Source organism: Oncorhynchus tshawytscha, linkage group LG16 (genome assembly GCF_018296145.1).
Source record: "Oncorhynchus tshawytscha isolate Ot180627B linkage group LG16, Otsh_v2.0, whole genome shotgun sequence".
Classification (NCBI taxonomy): Eukaryota; Metazoa; Chordata; class Actinopteri; order Salmoniformes; family Salmonidae; genus Oncorhynchus; species Oncorhynchus tshawytscha.
The window spans coordinates 31,232,705-31,260,424 of record NC_056444.1 but is presented as its reverse complement, the minus strand read 5'-3'; the positions used below and the strand labels follow the sequence as shown (position 1 = coordinate 31,260,424).

Below are 27,720 nucleotides of genomic sequence, written 5' to 3'. Positions count from 1 at the left end.
GTGTGTGTGTGTGTGTGTGAGTGTTTTTGTGTGTGTGCATGTGTGTGAGTGTGTTTTTGTGTGTGTGTGTCTGTGTCTGTCTGTGTGTGTGAGTGTGTTTTTGTGTGTGTGTGTGTGTGTGAGTGTGTTTTGTGTGTGTGTGTGTGTGCGGGCGGGCGTGTATAGGTGTGTGTGTGTGTGTGTGTGTGTGCGTGGGTGCGTACTCATTATCTCCACTCAGCTTTGCCGATCATAACAGTGTGATGTTTTAATGAACCATATTTTTATCTCGGGCCTTGAGATAAAACATTGGCAACCACACGGCCGTCACTGAGAAACAAGGACATATACCATAACAAAGGGAGAGAGGCTGATTGCTAAGACGATAAAAACCCTGACAATGAATGTGATTTCAACCCAGGTAGAGATGCAACCTCCTCCGCTGAATTCAAACACATTGTGCAGTATACTGTAGGCAATAACACCAGTTGTATGTAGGTTCACTGTATCAACAGAGTGTTTAAACCAGCAATTCATTGAGGTGATTCTGGAGCCATCGTCATAAACGAGGAGCTTCCTCCAGCATCATAAAACAAGCCTCAACACTGATATTAAGATGCAATAAAAATATGATGCATAAATCAATAGTGTAAGTCACAAACAGTGACTGCTACAGCAAGGCCCTCCATTTTCCTAACGCCCATCCTACTCTATGCCCCAGAGCACTCAGGCTGCCACAGCCTCTAGTTAACCCAGAGAGGAGAGCCTGATGGTGGGGTTGGGATAAAGTGGAGTGGGCCTGACTGGTTTTTGGCTATGTTGCTGCTTGGCATGACTAGTGTGGAATGTGGAGGCAGGCGGAGCGTGTAAAGACACTGGTCTAATGCAGTAGGATGAATCCCAGAAGCCAATGCCGCCACCTGTTTAGGAATGGACCCCGTCATTCCACATCACTACTTTCCCTGGGAGGAGAAGGAATGGTGGAGAAGGTGGGGATGGGGGTTGAAGTAGAAGACAGGAAGAAGGGATGGAGGGAGGAGGGGCAGTTGGGGTCTGTATTCTAATGTGGTTTCACCCATCAGCCTAGGCCAACATCACAATGCATGATAGAGGCTGGATGAAATGAGGAGTCAGAGGGCCTGAAAATTGGAGTACTGCTGGAGGTCCTTGCATGTGACAGCTCATCTGGGTCACAATGCAGCCGTAATGGTGGTGTGGACTCCAAATGGATGACTCTGTCAGTTATGCCTGGGCTGGTGGGGGCTCTGACTGAAGGACTGCTCCACTGGATCAGAAAGCTCCAGAAAAACAGCCCCCACTGGGAGAGCTGATTGGCTTCTCCATGCAAGATGGCTCTCCTTAATGATGATGCATAACCCAAGGCGGGATTGGATCCGGCAGGGCAATGCAAGTCAAGCTGGCCTACTCTATCTGGGCCTGCATCCCAAATGGCACCCTATTCCCTACTACATAGTGCACTACCTTTGACCAGAGACCTATGGGCCCTTGTCAAAAGTAGTGCACTATGTAGGGAATAAGTGGCTATATTTGTTGCACGCCTAAGTGAGAGTCCTGTCCTGTTTAAGTGATATGTGGTAGAAGTTCCCGAACAATTAAATATATATAGGGGACCGATTAGAGTGGCAGCGAGTCTCAGTAATATGTAAACATGTCCATTTGCCCTGTAATCACAGCCATTTTGGAAGCCTTTGTTTAGGCCTTTGTTTAGGCCTCTATGAGTGAATCTCTATAAGAGATTTAACACCAGAACCACTGAGCTCACGAGCAGTCATTCTGATTGCAACAGTCTAACAGTGCAATTAATACATTTCATATATGCTAACACAACAATGTTAATTTGGTTATGTTAGAAAAAACTATTATAACACAATAGCATTTTCATTAGTTTATTTTACTGTATGCTATATGTAAAAACCCAAACAAAAAAACACCACAATTCAGGGATCAATCAATTGTAGTCGAGGAGTTTGTTTGTTACGGCTATGAAACAGAAAGCATAAAGTGCATTCAGAAAGTATTCAGACACCTTTCCCTTTTCTACATTTTGTTAAGTTACAACCTTATTCTAAAATGGATGACTTTTTTTGGGGTTTCATCAATCTACACACAATACCCCATAACGACAAAGTGGAAAAAGGGTTTTGGAAATGTTTTCAAATGTATTACTAAGAAAAAACAGAAATACCCTAATTACATACAGTTGAAGTCAGAAGTTTACATACACCTTAGCCAAATACATTTAAACTTAGTTTTTCACAATACCTGACATTTAATCCTCGTAAAAAGTCCCTGTCTTGGGTCAGTTAGGATCACCATTTTATTTGAAGAATGTGGAATGTCAGTATAATATTTGAGATAATTATTTATTTCAGATTTGATTTATTTCATCACATTCCCAGTGGGTCAGAGGTTTACTTTATTTGATTTCCCCATGATGTCAAGCAAAGAGGCACTGAGAAAAGGTACACCTCCAATGATGCCAATTAGCCTACCAGACACTTCTAAAGCCATGACACAATTTTCGGGAATTTTCCAGGCTGTTTAAAGGCACAGTCAACGTAGTGTATGTAAACTTCTGACCCACTGGAATTGTGATACAGTAAATTATAAGTGAAATAATCTGTCTGTAAACAATTGTTGGAAAAATGGCTTGTGTCAAACACAAAGTAGATGTCCTAACAGACTTGCCAAAACTATAGTTTGTAATCAAACATGTATGCTTCACTCCACCAATCAGGCCTTTATGGTAGAGTGGCCAGATGGAAACCACTCTTCAGTAAAAGGCACATGACAGCCCGCATGGAGTTTTGCCAAAAGGCACCTAAAGACTCTCATACCATGAGAAACAAGATTCTCTGGTCTGATGAAACCAAGATTAAAACCTTAGGCCTGAAAGCCAAGTCTCACGTCTGGAGGACACCTGGCACCATGGTGGTGGCAGCATGCTGTTGGGATGTTTTTCAGCGGCAGAGACTGGGAGTCTAGTCAGGATCGAGGGAAAGATGAACGGCGCAAAATACAGCGAGATCCTTGATGAAAACCTGCTCCAGAGCTCTCAAGACCTCAGACTGGGGCAAAGGATCATCTTCCAACAGGACAATGACCCTAAGCACACAGCCAAGACAACACAGGAGTGGCTTGGGACAAGTCTCTGAATGACCTTGAGTGGCCTAATCAGAGCCCGGACTTGAACCCAATCGAACATCTATGGAAAGACCTGAAAATAGCTGTGCAGAGATGCTCCCCATCCATCCTTACGGAGCTTGAGAGGATCTGCAGAGAAGAATGGGAGAAACTCCCCAAATACAGGTGTGCCAAGCATGTAGCTTCATAGCCAAGAAGACTCAAGGCTGTAATTGCTGCCAAAGGTGCGTCAACAAAGTACTGGGTAAAGGGTCTGAATACTTATGTAAATGTGATATCGGTTTTAAAAACGTTATACATTTTCAAAAATGTCTAAAAACCTGGTTTTGCTTTGTCATTATGGGGTGTTGTGAGTAGATTGATGAGAGAGGGAAAAAACTATTTCATCCATTTTAAATTAAGGCTGTAAAGTAACAAAATGTAGAAAAAGTCAAGGGGTCTGAATACTTTACGAATGCACTGTTTGTGTGGAAATTAGTTTCGGTACAGGTCAAGTTTAGATTCAATTTTGAGGCAATTATCAATAATCAACTGGGCACAGCACCTTCACTGTCAGGAGAAGGAGCGTAGCAGGCCCTACTGTCGGGAGGAGGCGCAGCGGGGGACAACTGCTGAAAAAACGACATGCCCTCTTAAAACTAGTTATAACTCCACTTCTGTTGGTGACATTAAGATTCAAAACAACTGCAGTGTGTTATATGAACTTATTAAGGAAAAGTCAAGGACGGAGGGGGGAATAATTCAAAATGGCGGAGTAATAAAACAATTCAATTCATGAGTAGTCCAAATTAGTGCTTCAGCGGTTCTAGTGATGAAACATCTAATATTCATTAATATGCAGTAACAAACAAATGCCTAGCTGCAAACTTATGTCTCACTCTCTCTCCCCGTCACTCTCTCTTCTTTCCATCTCTTTTTGTGGCGGAGGATCATTTAAACACCTCCCACACAGTCCCAGCAGCCAGGCGACTGATGTATCGACAGACAGGCAGACAATGAAATAGCAGGAGAGGCAGGAATGTGTGAAAGACAGAGATGGAATAAATACTTTCCCATCGAGCGAGGATCGAGAGCTACTTGGCCCACACCTTCAAGGTCATTTATGAGCTCCACAGAGACTGTCTGCCGTTTTATTTAAGTTCCACTATTTCAAGCCCTCTTCCTTTTTCTCTCATCCTTCAGTAGGAAGACCAGTCAGTCAAAATGAGAGACAAAAAAAACAGACATACTGTAAAACGGAAATACTGCAATATTGGTCTCTGAAAGCTCCATTGAAAGCACAATGTCATGTAAACGAACCCCGGGGTTAAGGGCCAGAGCTGGCTGGCTGACGGAACATCAGTAATGTAGATGTTGTTGTAACACTAGGGTTAGGGCCAAAGTTGGCTGGATAGTTTTTCTAGTTTTCTATTACTCTGTGTGTGTGTGTGTGTGTGTGTGTGTGTGTGTGTGTGTGTGTGTGTGTGTGTGTGTATGGTCCTACCTGATCCTGTCTGTCCAGCCAACGGTCCACCATGGGGTGGTTGGCGCTGAGTGAGGAGCGGGCAGTCTCTCTCTGGAACTGGGTGGCCCAAACTGCTGAATCACGAGGGAGACTCCGGTACGCATCTACATCCTTACCATGCACACACGGAGGAGAGGCAATGTTTAACACCACATTTTGATGCACAGTACATGCAGTATACTGTAATGAAACAATAGTATTTGATTGATACACAGTATATGCAGTATACTGTACTACACCAATAGTATTCGATTGATACACAGGTACATGCAGTGTACTGTACTACAACAATAGCATTCGATACAAGTCCACACACAAATCCTAATTTTCCCTGCAGACATGGAGAGACAACGTTTAACACACAAAGTCACACTATAATCATCTGTTAGTATTCACACAAACACATACATTATATTGTACATGTACGACGTCTCCAAAGTATGATAAAGTGCACATCGTCCAGCGCTACTTTGCGCTAAGCAATTCCATGCTGACATGACAGATGAGATTGTGATGCTGTTAAATAGCTGTAATGTGATTGGCAGGTAGTCTAGCTTATCTTGGCGATGAGCCACACACTGATACAGTTAATTCCTATCCCAGTACACACACACATGCTAAATTATTGTCACTAATAGCCTGGCCACGTCACCGGGAGCCGATTGGCGCCTTGGACCACAGCTTAGCTCTACTATCATATTGAGTGTGCATCCCAAATGGCACACTATTCCCAACATACTGCACCAACCTTTGCCTGGAGCCCTATGGGTAGTGCACTGTTTAGGGAATATGGTGCCCTTTGGTACGCAAAGAGAATTAAGAACCTCTCAAAAACATTTCCTGTGAAGGTGAAATCAAACACCCACGGGCTATGCTAATTAGACATCCATTTGTTTAAGTTTATAGAGCAAACACAGGTAGAGGGGGGTTCACAGTCCAGACAGACATGTCAGGCCAGTCTCGGCCTAGAAAACCTACAGACCAAGGCTGCTGTTGGCTTCAGGCAGCACATGTGTTTGTGTGTGGTGCCTGTCCTTTTGTGATACCGCTGGTGGCTACAGACTGTCAGACCAGTCTAGACCAGCGTGGCCGACCCACAGCTGCTCCGTCACTATGTCGGTCAGGACAACATGCGCTGGATAGGGCTGTTACGGTGACCGTAATACCACCACACTGGCAGTCACGAGTCATGACGGCAATCAAATTCCACATGACTGTTTAGTCACGGTAAATAGGCTTCTCCAAGCTCTGATGCTGCTGACGGTCATTAGATAACTACCCAATTTTAATTTTTATTTTTTTTATTTTTTAACCTTTATTTAACCAGGCAAGACAGTTAAGAACAAATTCTTATTTTCAATGACGGCCTAGGAACAGTGGGTTAACTGCCTGTTCAGGGGCAGAACGACAGATTTGTACCTTGTCAGCTCGGGGGTTTGAACTTGCAACCTTCCAAAAGCCACACCTGTCTTAATAAGATCTCACAGTTGACAGTGCATGTCAGAGCAAAAACCGAGCAAAGAGGATGAAGGAATTGTCCGTAGAGCTCCGAGACAGGATTGTGACAAGGCACATATCTGGGGAAGGGTACCAAAAAATGTCTGCAGCATTGAAGGTCCTCCAAGAACACAGTGTCTTTCATCATTCATACATGGAAGAAGTTTGGAACCACCAAGACTCTTCCTAGAGCTGGCTGCCCGGCCAAACTGAGCAATCGAGGGAGAAGGGCCTTGGTCAGGGAGGTGACCAAGAACCTGATGATCACTCTGACAGAGCTTGATTGATGAGGAAAAAACTAACAATTGAATCAATTGTAGAATAAGGCTGTAATGTAACAAAATGTGGAGAAAGTCAAGATATCTGAATACTTTCCGAATGCACTTGTACACGAGAAAACAGAGTCATGGCCTCTACTAAAAAGAGGAGGATCCCATCAGCTTTCTGTAAGCTAAGCCTACTATATTTATTTCTCAACATTGCTTATATTTACAAGAGGAGTATAGCCTACCTGGTTGGCATGAAAATGAACCAGGGGAAAAGTGTCCTCCATTCGCTATTTAAGTGCATAGATGACATACATTTGACATACATTTTTCCCCCTGCCCGTTTCGAGACAGGTGCTTAATAACGGTACATTTTAAACAAAACAAATTTCACACATACAGTAACAGTTCAAAGTTATAACACACCTGCTCATTCAAGGGTTTCACTTTAGTTTTACTATTTTCTACATTGTAGAATAGTGAAGACATCAAAACTATGAAATAGCACATATGGAATCATGTAGTAACCAAAAAAAGTGTTAAACAAATCAAAATTGTTTTTATATTTGAGATTCTTCAAAGGAGCCAACCTTTGTTTTGATGACAGCTTTGCACACTTTTAGCATTCTCTCAACCAGCTTCATTAAGTGTATGTAGTCACCTGGAATGCATTTAAAATAACAGGTGTGCCTTGTTAAAAGTTAATTTGAGGAATTTCTTTCCTTCAATTGAGCCAATCAGTTGTGTTGTGACATGGTAGGGGTGGTATACAGAGGATAGCCCTATTTGGTAAAATACCAAGACCATATTATGGTAAGAACAACTCAAATAAGCAAATCAAAAAATACTGTCCATCATTACTTTAAGACATGGAGGTCAGTGAATACGGAACATTTCAGGAACTTTGAACATTTCTTCAAGTGCAGTTGCAAAAACCATTGAGCGCTATGATGAAACTGGTTCTCATGAGGACCACCACAGGAAAGGAAGACCCAGAGTTCTCTGCTGTAGGGGATAAGTTCATGAGCGTTACCAGCCTCAGAAATTGCAACCCAAATAAACGCTTCACAGTTAAAGTAACAGACACATCTCAACATCAACTGTTCAGAGGAGACTGCATGAATCAGGCATTCATGGTCGAATTGCTGCAAAGAAACCAAGGACACCAATTAGAAGCGTCACGAACCGTCTCGAAGTTCGAAACAAAAAGGGAGGCAACGTGGAGACAATAAATATATTTTGTTATTCCTTAACTAAAGTAAACTAAATACAATTAATAATGGTGTGTGTAGTCAATAATCAATAGTGTAAGTGAGTGGTTGCCTGCATAAATGTGATAATGAGGGGTGTTGAAGGTGCCAACGCAAACAAGCAAAACAGCCACAAGCAAAATCTATCAGTGTGTCTGCATGGAGAGTCTCCTCAATAAATGGGGAAGTGGTGCATTTACGCTGGGACACACCCGAGCCCAGGTGGGTCCCATGTCGCTGACGACCCTCCCAGCTCCGCCAGCCGACATCCTAATAAGGAAAACAAGAGCAAAGAGAGAGAATACGGCAGACAGAGTGGGAGGGTCGTCACAGAAGAAGAGACTTGCTTGGGCCATGAAACACCAGCAATGGACAACAGACCGTTGGAAATCTGTCCTTTGGTCCAAATTAGAAATTTTCAGTTCCAACCGCTGTGTTTTTGTGAGACGCAGAGTATGTGAACGGATGATCTCCGTATGTGTGGTTCCCACATGAAGCATGGAGGAGGTGTGATGGCATGGGGGTGCTTTGTTGGTGACACTGTCAGTGATTTATTTAGAATTCAAGGCACACTGAACCAGCACGCTTAGTGGGACAATCATTTGTTTTTCAACAGGACAATGACCCAACACATCTCCAGGCTGTGTAAGGGCTCTTTGACCAAGAAGGAGAGTGATGAAGTGCTGCATCAGATTTCTTGGCCTCCACAATCAACCGACCTCAACCCAATTGAGATGATTTGGAATGAGTTGGGCCGCAGAGTTAAGGAAAAGCAGACAAGTGCTCAGCATATGTGGGAACTCCTTCAAGACTGTTGGAAAAGCATTCCAGGTGAAACTGGTTGAGAGTGTTCAAAGCTGTCATCAAGGCACAGGGAGGCTACTTTGAAGAATCTAAAATATATTTAGATTTGCTTCACACTTTTTGGTTACTACATTATTCCATATGTGTTATTTAATAGTTTTGATGTCTTCACTATTATTCTACAATGTAGAAAATAGTAAAATAAAGAAATTGAATGAGTAGGTGTGTTCAAACTTTTGACTGGTACTGTTACGGCTGTCGTCGGAATAAGACCAAGGTGTAGGGTGGTAGGCGTACATTTTCCTTTAATTTGAAATGTTCCACCAAAAAACAATAAACAACTCAACGAATGTAAAGCTAGTAGTGTAAAACCATGCAACAAAAAGACAAGATCCCACAACAGAAAGTGGGAAAAGGGGCTGCCTAAGTATGATCCCCAATCAGAGTCAACGATAGACAGCTGCCTCTGATTGGGAACCATACTCGGCCAAAACCAAAGAAATAGACAACAAAGAATGCCCGCCCTAAATCACACCCTGACCTAACCAAATAGAGAAATAAAATGGCTCTCTAAGGTTAGGGCGTGACAGGTACTGTACATTATTTAGTATATGTAAAAACAAGATTAAATCAAGAATAGTCTGATGGGTGACAATATAAGCCTATCACTTGTGAATGATATATTATCACTTATGTATGATGCCCAACTTAAGGCAAGAAACAGCACATGCCTTTTTTTGTGACTTTTTAAAATCATAGTCATATACCTCATGTAGCCTAGCCCATAGGCCTATATGTTCAGATAAGATTTGTATCACAATGAAAGTGGCCAAATAACTTCTTAAAATGAAGCACATTAATCCTCTTTACAATGGCGTACAGCCTGACTGGCATACACACGCAGTGTGTACGTGTCATGTTTGGGGAATCACATATGATTTTATGTGATCATTTTCACATAAAAATGCACCTTTATAATCGCATTTGCGATCCCTTTTGAGAATGGTGTTTTCCTGCTAATGGAACATTTGTGCTCATAGCCTACAGCGGTGTGTGGATAGTTTATCAATGTCCTGATCTGTTGTGTCAGGCTCATTGCTTAAAACAGTTTTTTTCATGCTAGTGGTTGTATTAATTTGGGATCTATCACATCCCACAACTGTCCCAGACTATGTTTGGAATACTTATTTCTCGCACAAAATAGGTAAACTTCTGTACTATGGGGGATAGTAAATTGACATAGGCTAGGGCTTTTGCAGTTCGCTAGGCCTATTCATCTTGTTGGCTGACGAAATGTATTAAAAATCAGAACATATAGCCCAACGATTGTATCACAACTAAAATGACATAACTGAGTATACCTGTTTCTTTGTTCACAGCTCATCACAGAATAGCCACATGGGCTTCAAATCGTTTGGAGAAAATATCCTTGATATTTTATTCAGCTCTGTTCAATTGTATCCTTCATACTATTAAATAATATAAAATAATGCCACAAAATTCTAAGCAAATCTTGTCTGCTAAATTAACTAGTGTAACCCACAGCTGAGCTAAATGACTATCGCCCCGTAGCACTCACTCCCGTCATCATGAAGTGCTTTGAGAGATTATTCAAGGATCATATCACTTCCACCCAACCTGACACTCAAGACCCAGTCCAATTTGCTTCCCACCCCAATAGCTCCACAGTAGACGCAATCGCAATCACACTGCACACTGCCCTAACCCATCTGGACAAGAGGAATACCTATGTGAGAATGCTGTTCATTGACTACAGCTCAGCATTTAACACCATAGTACCCTCCAAACTCGTCATTAAGCTTGAGACCTTGGGTCTCGACCCCGCCCAGTGCAACTGGGTCCTGGACTTTCTGATGGGCAGCCCCCAGGTGGTGAGGGTAGGAAACAACATCTCCAACCCGCTGATCCTCAACACTGGGGCCCCACAAGGGTGCGTTCTCAGCCCTCTCCTATACTCCCTGTACTCCCCATGCACGCCTCTAACTCAATCATCAAGTTTGCAGACTACACTACAGTGGTAGGCTTGATTACCAACAATGACGAGACGGCCTACAGGGAGGAGGTGAGGGCCTTCAGAGTGTGGTGTCAGGAAAATAACCTCACACTCAATGTCAACAAAACAAAGGAGATGATCGTGAACTTCAGGAAACAGCAGAGGGAGCCCCCCCCCCCCTATCCACATCGACGGGACAGTAGTGGAGAAGGTGGAACGTTTGAAGTTCCTCGACGTACACATCACGGACAAACTGAATTGGTCCACCCACACAGACAGCGTGGTGAAGAAGGCGCAGCAGGCTTGTCATCAAAAACACTCACAAACTTTTACAGATGCACAATCGAGAGCCTCCTGTCGTGCTGTATCACGCCTGGTATGGCAACTGCTCCGCCCACAACCGTAAGGCTCTCCAGAGGGTACAGGTCTGCACAACGCATCACCAAGGTCAAACTAACTGCCCTCCAGGACACCTACACCACCCGATGTCACAGGAAGGCCATAAAGATCATCAAGGACAACAACCACCCGAACCACTGCCTGTTCACCCCGCTATCATCCAGAAGGCGAGGCCAGTACAGGTGCATCAAAACTGGGACCGAGAGACTGAAAAACAGCTTCTATCTCAATGCCATCAGACTGTTAAACAGCCATCACTAACATTGAGTGGCGGCTGCCAACATACAGACTCAAATCTCTAGCCACTTTAATAATTAAAAATTAGATGTAATAAATGTCTCACTAGTCACTTTAAACAATGCCACTATATATAATGTTTACATACCCTACATTACTAATCTCATATGTATATACTGTACTCTATACCATCTACTGCATCTTGCCTATGCCGTTCGGCCATCGCTCATCCATATATTTATATGTACATATTCTTATTCATTCCTTTTCACTTGTGTGTATAAGGTAGTTGTTGTGAAATTGTTAGATTACGTGTTAGATATTACTGCATGGTCGGAACAAGAAGCACAAGCATTTCGCTACACTCGCATTAACATCTGCTAACCATGTGTATGTGACCAGTAAAATGTGATTTGACTTGAAAGGTCAGCATCAGTGGCTTGTAGGCTATGGGTGGATGCTTGGGGATGCCAAATGTGTTTATGTTCATCAACAGTCAATTACCGTGAGACCGGCAGTTATTTGCTTGACAATCATCGGCTGACAAAATGTCATGACAACCACAGCCCTAGCACTAGATACTCCAGAAAGTTCTGCCCGGCAACACTCCCGAGGGAGATCCTGTATGTCTCCTGTACGCTAAAACAATCCATGTGGATTACTCGAGCTGAACGCAGCGTGACCAAAGGCCACGGCTGAGGAAGGACAGGAGGAAGGAGGCCCGGAGAGAGAGGCTGAAGGAAGGGAAGGGGGTGCAGTCAGGGCCATAAAGATACGGGTCAGAGGCCTATTGAGACGCCCAGTCTCAATGATAACCATCACAGTCACAACACACAAGCCGTGCTCCGTTCACACAGCACAACACAGGCAGACGTGAGACAAAGGAGTCCACTCTTGAATTCTTTACGACTTATAAAACGACACAGAAAACACAAACCCAGAGAGGCTGTAAATCATCGAGCACGTATTTACTGCTGGCTCTGCTAAACCTGTTTAGTGCTCGGTGCTAAGCACAAAGGCTTAGCTAGCTAAGGGGAGAGAGGAAAGGAGGGAGCAGAGTTGACAGATGCATTGTAAAGTCATTGAGGAACGTCAAGATTTTACAATGCTAGCTTGATGAATCAAGAGTCCCATCGGCTATATATCACTATGTTGAGATGATGTAGGAAAAATAGACGATTCATCTGTTGGAGTCATAGGAAATAGAGCAAATATAAAGAGTGGAACATGGCGTGCGACGCTCAAATCAAGTAGCTGTAGACAAAGCCAACGGGTCTTTGAAAATATGGTACATTTTCTGTCCATATGTTTTGGTCCGAAATTAGTCGGTAAAATATGAATAGTATTGATGTTTTGTTAGCGTGTTTCATTTTAGATTCAACTTTCTGCCTAGATGAAATATTCTATAGCCAGAGCGGGCTAAATATACTGTATTTAACATCAAGTCATTAACAGATGAAAATAGACAGAGGCAAATCTAGCAACAATGCAACTGACTCCATCTGCTTAAGCCTATGATATTAAACCAAAAAGTCTGTATTCTGCCACCAAATGAAAGGTACAATAACAAATGTATTATTTATGTCTCCGTTTTCCCCCCGTAGCCTCTTGGAAGCGACGAGCGGCGTGCACTAAGATTATGGCGCCGGTGACAACTAAAGTGCTTTTAAATAGGATTATCAGCCAACGCTCTAATCATGTCGAGGGTTGCTGTGTCACATTCTGAGCACTCCATCTTCCCCTTCTTCCCTCCATCTCATTTGGAATATCAGTTGTTTCAAAGCACTAAAGGCTTGTCGGCAGCCATTTTGATCTAGTTAATAGGCCTAGCTGTTCTTTTTTAAGCTTCGGCGAGGATGAACCCTAAAATAATCTTTTCACATCCACTTCTGGTTCACATCCGACGACCCTCAAAAGTAAATTAGAACAAAGAATATATGCTCAAAGCTGTGATCTTCATTCTTTTCAATAAAGAATAGGGGTTCGCTTCCTAAAAGTGGTGGGTAAAGGATTAACTAAGGGGTTAAGGACCTGCATCCTTGAAGCTGAATGACATTTCAGGCAGGGTGGTACTACCAGAGTCGTGTTCAGTAGGGCACACCGTACCAAAATGGACAACAAAAACACACACTTTTTATTGGTCCTCATTTAAGTCCTGTAGATCACTTCATTACTCGCTTTTTGTTTATAAAGCTCTACAACAGAAGCTTCCGACCTACCTCACTTCACTGTTAAAATGTAAAAATATGACACACCAAATCCATTCACAGGGATGGTTATCTCTTGAGGTTCCACTAGTACGTACCGATCTAGGTAAATCCGCCTTCAGTTTGAATGCCCCCCACTTTTGGAATAGCCTACAAAACTCCCTACATCTTGACTCTCGGGTGCCTCTAGGGCAGTTTAGGACTTTAATGTTTAATGAATTAAATGAGAATTGCAAATGTTTGGATTTCATGTCAAATGTGAAGTTTGAAGCTGTCATGTTGATTCTGTAATTTGTAGTTCATTTTATTTGTATTGATCATATAGAATTTGTTGTATTGCTGTCATCAGGGCACCATTGTAAATGAGTAGTACCTCCCTGTTACAAAATATTTTGTCCCTACTGGACATGACCTAGGTCATGAGGTTGGGATAGTTCACTGTACTGTACCAGGCTTTTGATCCCTGTGTTCTGGCTATGGCTGTGTTAGGATAAGTCTAGGTTTTGGGTTACTGTACCTTGCGTTCCAGGCTGTTGGTCCCAGTGTTTTGGCTGTGGCTGTGGCTGTGGTGGTGGTTGTGCTTGCGAAAGCCTGCCGTGGTGGACCATCGTGTGGGGTTCTTACGGGATGGTTCCTCCGGTGCTGTATGTGGGTCACCCAGGGGAAGGCCCACCAGAGAGGGGTCGCTACTGCGCCGAACATGGAGAGGCATGTCTAGAGAGAGAAGGAAGTGGGAGAGAAACAAAGAGAAAGAGGGGAGAGAGACAGGGGGAGAGAGACAGAGGGGAGAGAGAGAGACAGAGAGACAGAGGGGAGAGAGAGAGACAGAGAAAGACAGAGAGACAGAGGGGAGAGAGACAGAGAGAGAGAGAGAGGGGAAAGAGAGACAGAGGAGAGAGAGACAGGGAGAGAAAGAGGGGAGAGAGAGAGAGAAAGAGGGGAGAGAGAGAGACAGAGACAGAGAGACAGAAAGAGATGGCGAGAGACAATGGGGAAAGAGAGAGAGAGAGAGAGACACAGAGAAAGGTTAGCATATCACATATTGTACAGTACACCTGAAAAACACATTAGCGCTGTTACTGCTTAATAAATATTGACTTACTCCTTGACTGCAAGTCTCTACACTACAGGGTCTATTTAAACATTTTTTTACCTTTATTTAACTAGGCAAGTCTGTTAAGAACAAATTATTTTTTACAATGATGGCCTATGTGCTGACTGTCACTGTATCATTTTCCACCAGAATACCAACCAACAACATCTCACATAGTAACTATCGGGCAGGCTATTGTGCGACTGTAAAACACATGGGGAAATAGTTGAGAAGCTGCCGTGCCTGGTCTTCTGAGCCCCAATGAAACATTAGACTGAACTGTGGGCCGTTTAGCTTGGCTGTGGCCCGTGACGACAGATAGTAGAGAGCTATTCCCTGCTTGTCCCGGAACTGTAATGGAATTCAACTACAGGGCATGTACTCTACTGTGTCTGCAAGCCGAGGCCGACCCCAGGCAGCCAGCCATATACAAGTGCGTGTCGGGCAGGTAATTGAAGAACCGTGTGACTGACGGTTATGGATGAGGACGTTATGAAAACATAATAATCGTCAAAACCGTTTAAATAGGCATACATCCATTTTTAGGATTTTATTTGTATTTTTATTAACTTTATCTAATAGCGTGAGTGTTTACTAACGATTATAAACAATTGTATTGCTAACTTTAGTCTGTCTATTAAAGATTCTACATCTCCTCCTCTTTCCAGCTGTCGTGTGATGCTGGAGGAGCTATGCAGGGGGATGTAGATTGCTATAGGTTATGACAGTTCAGTAAAACAAATGTTTTGATGTGTGGACTTATACAGTCAATAGATATATTGGTCTTCTATGAGAAAAGGTTGGGATGTGTCTGACCATCATTAATTATTCAACAGCAGTAGGTTGTTCCCGGCTCTGAGGGCTATAACGCACTATTGTTATGTCAAATGGTCAGGCCCGGTCCTAGGCGAGACAAGAAAAATGCCCTACTATTTCGCAAAGTAGAATTGTAGCATAGGCTACACAGTGTTGGCTGATGTACACTTTTATGGAAGCCTAGTGTTTGTAAAACAGACAATTTAGCTTTAATCCCTATCATTTGGTTACATTAATTTCTATTAATGCATGTATTAATTACAGCAATTTACCGTTCACATTCTCGGAGTGGAAATGTTATTTGCAGAGTTCACAACCTTCTACACTTATGAGAAACAAGTTTTGTTTTATTTCAAACCATTATTTACGCGCTCCATGTGAGCAATGTGCCACGCCCTGAAGGTAGAGAGCTGTATATGTCTCTATTTTGGTTTGGTCAGTGTGTGATTTGGGTGGGCATTCTATGTCCCTTTTTCTATGATTTGTATTTCTGTGTGTTTGGCCGGGTGTGGTTGTCAATCAGAGGCAGCTGTCTATCGTTGTCTCTGATTGAGAACCATACTTAGGTAGCCTTTTTCCCCACCTGTATTTGTGGGTAGTTGTCCATGTATAGTTGCCTGTGAGCACTATGTTGGCGTCACATTTTCGTTTGGATGTTTATTGTTTTGTTGGCAACATCTTATAATAAAGAAGTTTGTGGGGGAAGACCTGAATCCATAAAGAAGACCTGAATCCAATTCGAGAATCTGTGGAAAGAACTGAAAACTGCTGTTCACAAATGCTCTCCATCCAACCTCACTGAGCTCGAGCTGTTTTGCAAGGAGGAATGGGAAAAATTTCAGTCTCTCGGTGTGCAAAACTGATAGAGACATACCCCAAGCGACTTACAGCTGTAATCGCAGCAAAAGGTGGCGCTACAAAGTATTAACTTAAGGGGGCTGAATAATTTTGCACGCCCAATTTTTCCGTTTTTGATTTGTTAAAAAAGTTTGAAATATCCAATAACTGTCATTCCACTTCATGATTGTGTCCCACTTGTTGTTGATTCTTCACAAAAAAATACAGTTTTATATCTTTATGTTTGAAGCCTGAAATGTGGCAAAAGGTCGCAAAGTTCAAGGGGGCCGAATACTTTCGCAAGGCACTGTATATCCACCAAATTTTCCTGCCTCATGATGCCATCTATTTGTGAAGTGCACCAGTCCCTCCTGCAGCAAAGCACCCCCACAACATGATGCTGCCACCCCCGTGCTTCACGGTTGGGATGGTGTTCTTCGGCTTGCAAGACTCCCCCTTTTTCCTCCAAACATAACGATGATCATTATGGCCAAACAGTTCAATTTTTGTTTCATCAGACCACAGGACATTTCTCCAAAAAGTACGATCTTTGTCTCCATGTGCAATAGCAAACCGCAGTCTGTTTTTTTTTATGGCGGTTTGCTTTCAGGTTACGTCGATATTGTCATGTTCTGACCTTCATTTCCTTTGTTTTGTCTTTATTTAGTATGGTCAGGGTCTGATTTGGGGTGGGCAGTCTATGTTTGTTTTTCTATGTTTGGTTTCTTTTTCGGCCTAGTATGGTTCTAAATCAGAGGCAGGTGTTGTTAGTTGTCTCTGATTGAGAATCATACTTAGGTAGCCTGGGTTTCACTGTTGGTTTGTGAGTGTTTGTTTCCGTGTGAGTATTTGTCGCCACAGTTTCGGTTGTTGTAGATTTCACGTTATCGTTTATTGTTTTTGTTCGAGTGTTCAAGTGTTTGTATTAAAAACATTATGGACACTTACCACGCTGCATCTTGGTCTGATCCTTACTCCTCTTCAGACGAAGAGGAGATCTGCCGTTACAGATATAGGACTCATTTTACTGTGGATTTAGGTACTTTGTACCTGTTTCCTCCAGCATCCTCACAATGTCCTTTGCTGTTGTTCACGGATTGATTCACACTTTTTGCACCAAAGTACGTTCATCTTTAGGACACAGAACACGTTTCCTTCCTGAGTGGTATGATGGCTGCGTGGTACCATGTTGTTTATACTTGCGTACTATTGTTTGTACAGATGAACGTGGTACCTTCAGGCGTTTGGAAATTGCTCCCAAGAATGAACCACACTCGTGGAGGTCTACAAATTTTTTTTCCTGAGGTCTTGTTTGGCAGAACACTCTTGGTTTCATCAGACCAGAGAATCTTGTTTCTTATGGTCTGGGAGTCTTTAGGTGCCTTTTGGCAAGCTCCAAGCCGGCTGTCATGTGCCTTTTACCGAGGAGTGGCTTCCGTCTGGCCACTCAACCATAAAGGCCTGATTGGTAGAGTGTTGCAGAGATGGTTGTCCTTCTGGAAGGTTCTCCCATCTCCACAGAGGAACTCCGGAGCTCTGTTAGAGTGATCATTGGGTTCTTGGTCACCTCCCTGACCAAAGCCCTTCTTCCCCGATTGCTCAGTTTGGCCGGGCAGCCAGCTCTAGGAGGACTCTTGGTGGTCAACACAATCCTGTCTCGGAGCGCTAGGGACAATACCTTTGATCTCTTGGTTTGGTTTTTGCTCTGACATGCACTGTCAACTGTGGAACCTTATATAGACAGGTGTGTGCCTTTACAAATCATGTCCAATCAATTTAATTTACCACAGCTGAATCAAGTTGTAGAAACATGTCAAGGATGATCAATGGAAAGAGGATGCACCTGAGCTCACTTTAGAGTGTCATTGCCAAGGGTCTAAACACGTATTTAACACAACTTAAACACAACGTATTTAAAAACTTTGGGGTATTGTGTGTAGATTGATGAGGAAAAATAAATGTTGTAAAGATTTAGTTTATAGTGAAGAGAGGAAAGAGAACAGTACTGGGAGGCCTGGTCTCCTCACTGATAATGGCCTGTCTCTCTGTAACCTCTCCTTCATCTTCATCACCATCCTCATATGACACTTCTCACTGATCACAGGACACAAGGACTGAGTACCAAATGGCAGCATATTCACTATTTCGTGCACTACTTTTGATCAGGGCCCATAGAGCTCTAGTCAAAAGCAGTGCACAATATAGGGATTATGGTGCCATATGGGATAAAGACATGGAGTGGCCAACGAGCCAGAGTAGCCCTCATACTTTAAAATGGGTGTTGACGTGGGTAGGATATCTTTGCATATGCTGCGATACCACTCTCTATTGCTCTCCCATGCATGAGAAGGATTCTTGCCAGGTACTGCACACTACACCTGGCATCCCTGGTTTTAAATTGTAAGTAGTTGTGGGGTGAAGTGCTTTGGTCCTCCAAAGGCCATATGGATTTGTTTACGGCTTGATACAGTCCTGCTCGCAACATACATAATTATGCAAATACCAGGGCAACCACCTGTCATCTTTCAACAGATACTCAGACAGCATATGCCCACGTTCTGCCTCCCATCTGATAGCTACACTCTGTGTGTGTGGGAGTGTGTGAAGGTGCATGATTGATTCTGTGTGTGTGTGTGTGTCAGGATGACTAGGAGGCATGCAGAGAGAGAACTGGGTCTCAGCTATGTTATTCCTAAATTATGGCCCAAGGAATTCAATAATGATTTTTAATACACGGTCCTTCCCTGTCAATGGCCAGTTCATGTCTAGTTCAGGGTTCGAATGACGAGCCACCTCGGAGGGATTGTAATTATATAACACCCCCCACACACATACACACACACCCCTGTTCCCCCGTTCCACGTCCGTCCAGGATTATATTAAATGATTATTACCACAAGGCATAGACAAGACTGGAGGAAATAGGGAGGGGGAGAGGAAATGAGAGAGGGAGGGAAGGGGAGAGAGAGGCTGATGAGAGAGAGAGCGAGAGAGACGATGATGAAATGACATTGGCGTGCATGGACTTGGCCTCAATAAATGATGTTACAAATTGCTGTGGCAAGGACTCATATTAGTGAGCTTTGACATACTGTATATTATACAAGCACATCCATAATAGACCTTGGATGCAGAGAGGGATATTCTTCAACACCCAGACCTACAAAGCCTCCATCTACACTGTAATGATAATCACAGATGACGGTTAGGGCAGGGCGATGACCTATCACCCTACCCTGAATACTGTATGGCTTTCTTTCTTCTGCTTTTATTCACTCCTCTCATCCTAGAGTGGGCAAAAAGTGGCTCTGAAATCCATGGGAGAAAGGGATTGGAGATGGGAAATGTTCAAATATTGACCAGATGTGTATGATCACTGTGAATGGGGGGCGGTGGACACAGAGGGAGAGGCAGACAGACATATCTCCCTCTCTTTATTCCCTTTTAAGCAGCCTCGCATGAACAAATAAGAAATCTAGAGGTATATTACCGGGTTCAACCAGGTAGCTCTGAGCACACAGGCTGAACTGGCCCTGTTCTTACAGAGCCACTCACTTATTTCATTCCCTCTCCCTTTGATGGTATGTTCACCAAACCCTTCAGAGCACGTCTAAAACCATATGTTCCACGACTGTAACTTGTGGCTTTACTGTGTTTATGTGAAGGTTTTGTCATGGATTCATATCTGAGGCCTCGCCAGGGTATTATTTTGAAGGTCATTTTCATTCCCAACAAAAGGCATTCGCTGCCCACAAGGGGATTTTCTGACTCTTCCGCAAATGACGACAACATCCATCTTAATGTCAACTCATCCCGGCTTCCAGCTGAACCACTGACTGCGGGTCTGGGGCAGTGTTACATAAGTCATGCCAACCGCTCCTAAACCTCTGACATCACTCCCAGGCAGACAACACAAGCGCTGTGAGGCTTTACAGGCCGTCCCTGTTATGAGAAAGTTAGAGAGACGACATTGATGGCAAACTGATATGAAGACGGTCAGCAATCTCATCGTTTCAGAAACGTTAAAATTCTGTCCTCACACACGTGCGCACGCACACATACACACACACACACACACACACACACACACACACACACACACACACACACACGCACACACACACACACGCGCACGCACACGCACGCACGCGCACGCACGCGCATGCACGCGCACGCACACACACACACATATCCATACCAACATACTCTAACGTGGGACCAGTGGAGGATTGTAGGTAATATTGAGTGGGGCGTCCCTGTGTGTTTTTGGAGGGCATTTTATCACAGGTCTCTCCTTTCTCCGGCGCTCTTTACTAATATGATACGACACGTCAAAAAAAATCATTTCTGATTGGATTAGTGATGTAGAATAGAAAACGGGATGGTCCCACGTTAAATAACCACGAGGACCACTCAAGACGAACCAGGCATCGATCTCGGATTCACTGGGGTGGCGCACGCACACAGGGCCTCTGAGGGCTCCTAACAAGATGAAGGTGTAATCTGGCCCTACAGTGAAGGGATTAGGAGCAGCCTAGGGCAGACAGGACTTTGTAGACCAGCATGCATCACAGAGAGGTCGCTTCTCATGGGGATAACCCCCATCTATCTCTCTCTCTGTCTCTTGAGGTCAAATCTTATGGGGATAACCCCCATCTCTCTCTCTCTGTCGCTCTAGAGGTCAGATCTCATGGGGATAACCCTCATCTCTCTCTCTCGCTCTGTCGCTCTAGAGGTCAGATCTCATGGGGATAACCCTCATCTCTCTCTCTCGCTCTGTCGCTCTAGAGGTCAAATCTCATGGGGATAACCCCCATCTCTCTCTCTGTCGCTCTAGAGGTCAGATCTCATGGGGATAACCCTCATCTCTCTCTCTCTCGCTCTAAAGGTCAGACCTCATGGGGATAACCCTCATCTCTCTCTCTCTCTCTCTAGAGGTCAAATCTCATGGGGATAACCCTCATCTCTCTCTAGGTCTCTCTAGAGGTCAGATCTCATGGGGATAATCCTCATCTCTCCCTCTGTCTCTCTAGAGGTCAAATCTCATGGGGATAACCCCCATCTCTCTCTCTGTCGCTCTAGAGGTCAGATCTCATGGGGATAACCCTCATCTCTCTCTCTCTCTCTAGAGGTCAAATCTCATGGGGATAACCCTCATCTCTCTCTCTCTGTCTCTCTAGAGGTCAAATCTCATGGGGATAACCCTCATCTCTCTCTCTGTCTCTCTAGAGGTCAGATCCCATGGGGATAACCCTCACCTCTCTCTCTGTCTCTCTAGAGGTCAAATCTTATGGGGATAACCCTCATCTCTCTCTCTCTGTCTCTCTAGAGGTCAGATCCCATGGGCATAACCCTCATCTCTCTCTCTATGTCTCTCTAGAGGTCAGATCCCATGGGGATAACCCTCATCTCTCTCTCTGTCTCTCTAGAGGTCAGATCCCATGGGGATAACCCTCATCTCTCTCTCTCTCTCTGTCTCTCTAGAGGTCAGATCCCATGGGGATAACCCTCATCTCTCTCTATGTCTCTCTAGAGGTCAGATCCCATGGGGATAACCATCATCTCTCTCTCTCTCTCTGTCTCTCTAGAGGTCAAATCTCATGGGGATAACCCTCATCTCTCTCTCTGTCTCTCTAGAGGTCAAATCTCATGGGGATAACCCTCATCTCTCTCTATGTATCTCTAGAGGTCAGATCTCATGGGGATAACCCTCATCTCTCTCTCTGTCTCTCTAGAGGTCAGATCCCATGGGGATAACCCTCATCTCTCTCTCTCTCTCTCTCTCCGTCTCTCTAGAGGTCAGATCCCATGGGGATAACCCTCATCTCTCTCTATCTCTCTCTCTCTGTCTCTCTAGATGTCAAATCTCATGGGGATAACCCTCATCTCTCTCTCTCTCTCTGTCTCTCTAGAGGTCAGATCTCATGGGGATAACCCTCATCTCTCTCTCTAGAGGTCAAATCTCATGGGGATAACCCTCATCTCTCTCTCTCTGTCTCTCTAGAGGTCAAATCTCATGGGGATAACCCTCATCTCTCTCTCTCTCTGTCTCTCTAGAGGTCAGATCCCATGGGGATAACCCTCATCTCTCTCTCTCTGTCTCTCTAGAGGTCAAATCTCATGGTGATAACCCTCATCTCTCTCTCTCTGTCTCTCTAGAGGTCAGATCCCATGGGCATAACCCTCATCTCTCTCTCTATGTCTCTCTAGAGGTCAGATCCCATGGGGATAACCCTCATCTCTCTCTCTGTCTCTCTAGAGGTCAGATCCCATGGGGATAACCCTCATCTCTCTCTCTGTCTCTCTAGAGGTCAGATCCCATGGGGATAACCCTCATCTCTCTCTCTCTCTCTCTCTCTCTCTCTGTCTCTCTAGAGGTCAGATCCCATGGGGATAACCCTCATCTCTCTCTCTGTCTCTCTAGAGGTCAGATCCCATGGGGATAACCCTCATCTCTCTCTCTCTCTCTGTCTCTCTAGAGGTCAAATCTCATGGGTATAACCCTCATCTCTCTCTCTCTCTCTCTCTGTCTCTCTAGATTTCAGATCCCATGGGCATAACGCTCATCTCTCTCTCTGTCTCTCTAGAGGTCAAATCTCATCCCTCATCTCTCTCTCTGTCTCTCTAGAGGTCAAATCTCATGGGGATAACCCTCATCTCTCTCTCTCTCTGTCTCTCTAGAGGTCAGATCCCATGGGGATAACCCTCATCTCTCTCTCTCTGTCTCTCTAGAGGTCAAATCTCATGGTGATAACCCTCATCTCTCTCTCTCTGTCTCTCTAGAGGTCAGATCCCATGGGCATAACCCTCATCTCTCTCTCTATGTCTCTCTAGAGGTCAGATCCCATGGGGATAACCCTCATCTCTCTCTCTGTCTCTCTAGAGGTCAGATCCCATGGGGATAACCCTCATCTCTCTCTCTGTCTCTCTAGAGGTCAGATCCCATGGGGATAACCCTCATCTCTCTCTCTCTCTCTCTCTCTCTCTGTCTCTCTAGAGGTCAGATCCCATGGGGATAACCCTCATCTCTCTCTCTGTCTCTCTAGAGGTCAGATCCCATGGGGATAACCCTCATCTCTCTCTCTCTCTCTGTCTCTCTAGAGGTCAAATCTCATGGGTATAACCCTCATCTCTCTCTCTCTCTCTCTCTCTGTCTCTCTAGATTTCAGATCCCATGGGCATAACGCTCATCTCTCTCTCTGTCTCTCTAGAGGTCAGATCCCATGGGGATAACCCTCATCTCTCTCTCTCTCTCTCTCTCTCTCTGTCTCTCTAGAGGTCAAATCTCATGGGGATAACCCTCATCTCTCTCTCTCTCTAGAGGTCAGATCCCATGGGCATAACCCTCATCTCTCTCTATGTCTCTCTAGAGGTCAGATCCCATGGGGATAACCCTCATCTCTCTCTCTGTCCCTCTAGAGGTCAGATCCCATGGGGATAACCCTCATCTCTCTCTCTCTCTCTCCGTCTCTCTAGAGGTCAGATCCCATGGGGATAACCCTCATCATCTCTCTCTATCTCTCTCTCTCTGTCTCTCTAGATGTCAAATCTCATGGGGATAACCCTCATCTCTCTCTCTCTCTCTCTGTCTCTCTAGAGGTCAGATCTCATGGGGATAACCCTCATCTCTCTCTCTAGAGGTCAAATCTCATGGGGATAACCCTCATCTCTCTCTCTCTGTCTCTCTAGAGGTCAGATCCCATGGGCATAACCCTCATCTCTCTCTCTATGTCTCTCTAGAGGTCAGATCCCATGGGGATAACCCTCATCTCTCTCTCTGTCTCTCTAGAGGTCAGATCCCATGGGGATAACCCTCATCTCTCTCTCTGTCTCTCTAGAGGTCAGATCCCATGGGGATAACCCTCATCTCTCTCTCTCTCTCTCTCTCTCTCTGTCTCTCTAGAGGTCAGATCCCATGGGGATAACCCTCATCTCTCTCTCTGTCTCTCTAGAGGTCAGATCCCATGGGGATAACCCTCATCTCTCTCTCTCTCTCTGTCTCTCTAGAGGTCAAATCTCATGGGTATAACCCTCATCTCTCTCTCTCTCTCTCTCTCTCTAGATTTCAGATCCCATGGGCATAACGCTCATCTCTCTCTCTGTCTCTCTAGAGGTCAGATCCCATGGGGATAACCCTCATCCCTCTCTCTCTCTCTCTCTGTCTCTCTAGAGGTCAAATCCCATGGGGATAACCCTCATCTCTCTCTCTGTCCCTCTAGAGGTCAGATCCCATGGGGATAACCCTCATCTCTCTCTCTGTCTCTCTAGAGGTCAGATCCCATGGGGATAACCCTCATCTCTCTCTCTCTCTCTCTCTCTCTGTCTCTCTAGAGGTCAGATCCCATGGGGATAACCCTCATCTCTCTCTCTGTCTCTCTAGAGGTCAGATCCCATGGGGATAACCCTCATCCCTCTCTCTCTCTCTCTCTGTCTCTCTAGAGGTCAAATCTCATGGGGATAACCCTCATCTCTCTCTCTCTGTCTCTCTAGAGGTCAGATCCCATGGGCATAACCCTCATCTCTCTCTCTGTCCCTCTAGAGGTCAGATCCCATGGGGATAACCCTCATCTCTCTCTCTCTCTCTCTCTCTCCGTCTCTCTAGAGGTCAGATCCCATGGGGATAACCCTCATCTCTCTCTCTCTCTCTCTCTCTCTGTCTCTCTAGAGGTCAAATCTCATGGGGATAACCCTCATCTCTCTCTCTGTCTCTCTAGAGGTCAAATCTCATGGGGATAACCCTCATCTCTCTGTCTCTCTAGAGGTCAGATCCCATGGGGATAACCCTCATCTCTCTCTATATCTCTCTAGAGGTCAGATCCCATGGGGATAACCCTCATCTCTCGCTATGTCTCTCTAGAGGTCAGATCCCATGGGGATAACCCTCATCTCTCTTTATGTCTCTCTAGAGGTCAAATCTCATGGGGATAACCCTCATCTCTCTCTCTCTAGAGGTCAGATCCCATGGGGATAACCCTCATCTCTCTCTCTCTGTCTCTCTAGAGGTCAGATCTCATGGGGATAACCCTCATCTCTCTCTCTCTGTCTCTCTAGAGGTCAGATCACATAGGGATAACCCTCATGTCTCTCCCTCTCTCTAGAGGTCAGATCTCATAGGGATAACCCTCATCTCTCTCTCTGTTTGTAGGAAAACATTAATATTAATATTTACTTGACTATTCCTCTCCATGTAGCTAGCGGGGGCAAAAGTGCAATCAAACATAAATAAATGTACTCCTAATGTGCGTACAACAAACAAAGCCTTACACAAATAAAGATTTAGGTTTATCTAGATAGATGTATCATTTTTTTTTACTGTCAATTAAATTGCGCAGTTTACACCAAGGTGAGTAAAGGACACCGTCTCCATCCCCTTCCGTCTCTCTAGAAACCTTGCGTTTGCTACCTCTCTCAACCTGCTCTAATAACATAGCATGGCACAAACAACTTTATCTTGCGGAGCCAGAGCTTTAATGTATTACTTGGAAGTTTCCAATCATTTAAATGGCAGGGAGTACAGTGTGTCCTTAGTGTCCTGCCACCGTAGATACCTGCCAGAGTTAGAGTGGCCCTGACTGGCTGCCAATGCAGTGTAATGGAGATAGGTGGGAGCTAATGCATGGGAATACTGATAAGGTTATGAAGAGGACACTGGACAGGGAAGATTGGATGGCTATCAGGCAGGTGAGGAGACATTTTCTTTTGGCTCCTCCTAGAACCCCCTCTCTCTCTCCCTCTCTTTCTTTCGCTCTACCTCTTTTGTTCTCTCTCTTTCTCTATTTCTCTCTCTCTCTCTCTTCAGATGCTATGCTGTTCATCATTGACTGCGGAATTCTAACGTGACTGAGCATTGTCTTGTGCTTCTCAAAAACCCTTCTGTTTTTGGCAAAGAGAATTGAGAAGTTTGAATTATTCGAAGCAATAAATAAAATATGTCAGGCAGACAGCATGCTTATTTAAATACCTCAGTCTCCTAGCCACATAGTCCATATTGATGTCCCTAGTGAGAGGAGAGGGGACCTCTGCCGAATATATCAGTGTGACCTGAATTCACATCTGCCACTGGGGCACAGAGGGGCCACCACAGGGGACTGAGATGGACTTCCAGGCTCAGTCCCAAATGGCACCTTATTCCCTATATAGTACACTGCTTTTTACCAGAGTGTGTGTCTTTCCCTATATAGGGAATAGGGTGCCATTTGGGACGCAGACCCAGAGTAGTGGGAACCAACTCAGGCTAGAGACAGGGAGTGAAGAATGGAGATTTTAAATAGAACATTCTGGCTCTCATGCCCAAGGGCCGCCTAATATTTGTCTCTAATCTGATGTAAAGTCATAAAGACAGATTTTCACAAAATATTAACCATGAATAACCAGCAGCCTTTGACCCTACAGAAAGAGTGGAAGATGAAATGGACAACCACTTAGGAGAGGACAACCACTTTCCCAACGATGTAGAGGCTCTGAAAAGACACAAATTGGAAAAGTGTGATTGACTCAAGATCAGTAAGCTGTAGCACTCAAAATGAATCCCATCCGACAGAGAGAGAGTCTTTACCGTCCTGACAGAGAAGCAAGCCAAACGATTTACTGAGAGAGAGAACTCTCTCAAGCCCTTGGATGGGTCCGCCAAGCAGACATACACAGATGACCAGACACAACAACAACAAACTAAGGAGCTGTCCTCTCTCCCTCTGATATCTCTGTTGCTGCAGTTGCTCTCAGGGAGCTTCCCAGACATTGGAAGAAAACGGTGAGGAGGGAACTTAGATCCCCCTTCCCAAATTAAACGTGACTCATCTGGGTCGTCATTTGGAACAAAGGGAGGAAGACCCTGGAGAGACACGTGTGTACGTGACACCCAACAAAAACAACCCCCAGCCTCTAACCAACCTCCAGACCAGACCAAACTAAGCCGATGTCCTCAGAGTTGCTAATCAACAAAGCAAACAGATCTGCAGGTCTGAAATGCTATTGCTATTGTCATAATGCTATTTTTCCGTTAGTAGTGGTCTTGAGCTACAGGCCTAAGGAAACAGTAGTAATACATCTCAGTCAGTGCGCCATGCGATGCAGTGTCATTCATAAATTCCATTACATCTCTCTAACACAGGAACTACAAGGTCAGGGTTCAGTAATGATACAACACAAAAGAACACGCCCTAATCCCAATTCTGGCCCCATGTGGGTATTTGGTGGGCAAGGGATAGCCCTCACAACACTCATACCAAGCCCAGCACGGGCTAGCCCACACCAATCCCATGTCAGCCCCGCACAGGATAGCCCAAACCAATCCCACATCAGCCCAGCACAGGCTAGTCCACGCCAATCCCACATCAGACCAGCACGGGCTAGCCCACACCAACCCCACATCAGCCCAACGCGGGCTAGCCTACACAATCCAACACAGGTTAGCAGGCACTAGCCCAATATGGGTCAGCCCAAACCAAGCCTAGCACAGGTCAGCCCACACCAAGCCTAACACAGGATAGCCCACACCAAGCCTAGCACAGGTCAGCCCACACCAAGCCTAGCACAGGATAGCCCACACCAAGCCTAGCACAGGATAGCCCACACCAAGCCTAGCACAGGTCAGCCCACACCAAGCCTAGCACAGGATAGCCCACACCAAGCCTAGCACAGGTCACAATGTAG

At 44.7% G+C, this 27,720-nt stretch overlaps 1 protein-coding gene across 4 annotated transcripts in view; it reads right to left on the bottom strand.

Annotated features, from left to right (window-relative positions):
- LOC112215584 (partitioning defective 3 homolog) overlaps positions 1-27,720 on the bottom strand; it is a 595,003-nt gene that overhangs the window by 327,020 nt on the left and 240,263 nt on the right. For all 4 annotated transcript variants that reach the window (XM_042299093.1, XM_042299095.1, XM_042299094.1 and 1 more), the window contains exons 4-5: positions 13,840-14,036; positions 4,628-4,759 (exon numbers count right to left, since the gene is read on the bottom strand). In XM_042299093.1, the coding sequence (XP_042155027.1) occupies positions 4,628-4,759; positions 13,840-14,036 (329 nt within the window). The remainder of the gene's footprint in view (positions 1-4,627; positions 4,760-13,839; positions 14,037-27,720) is intronic.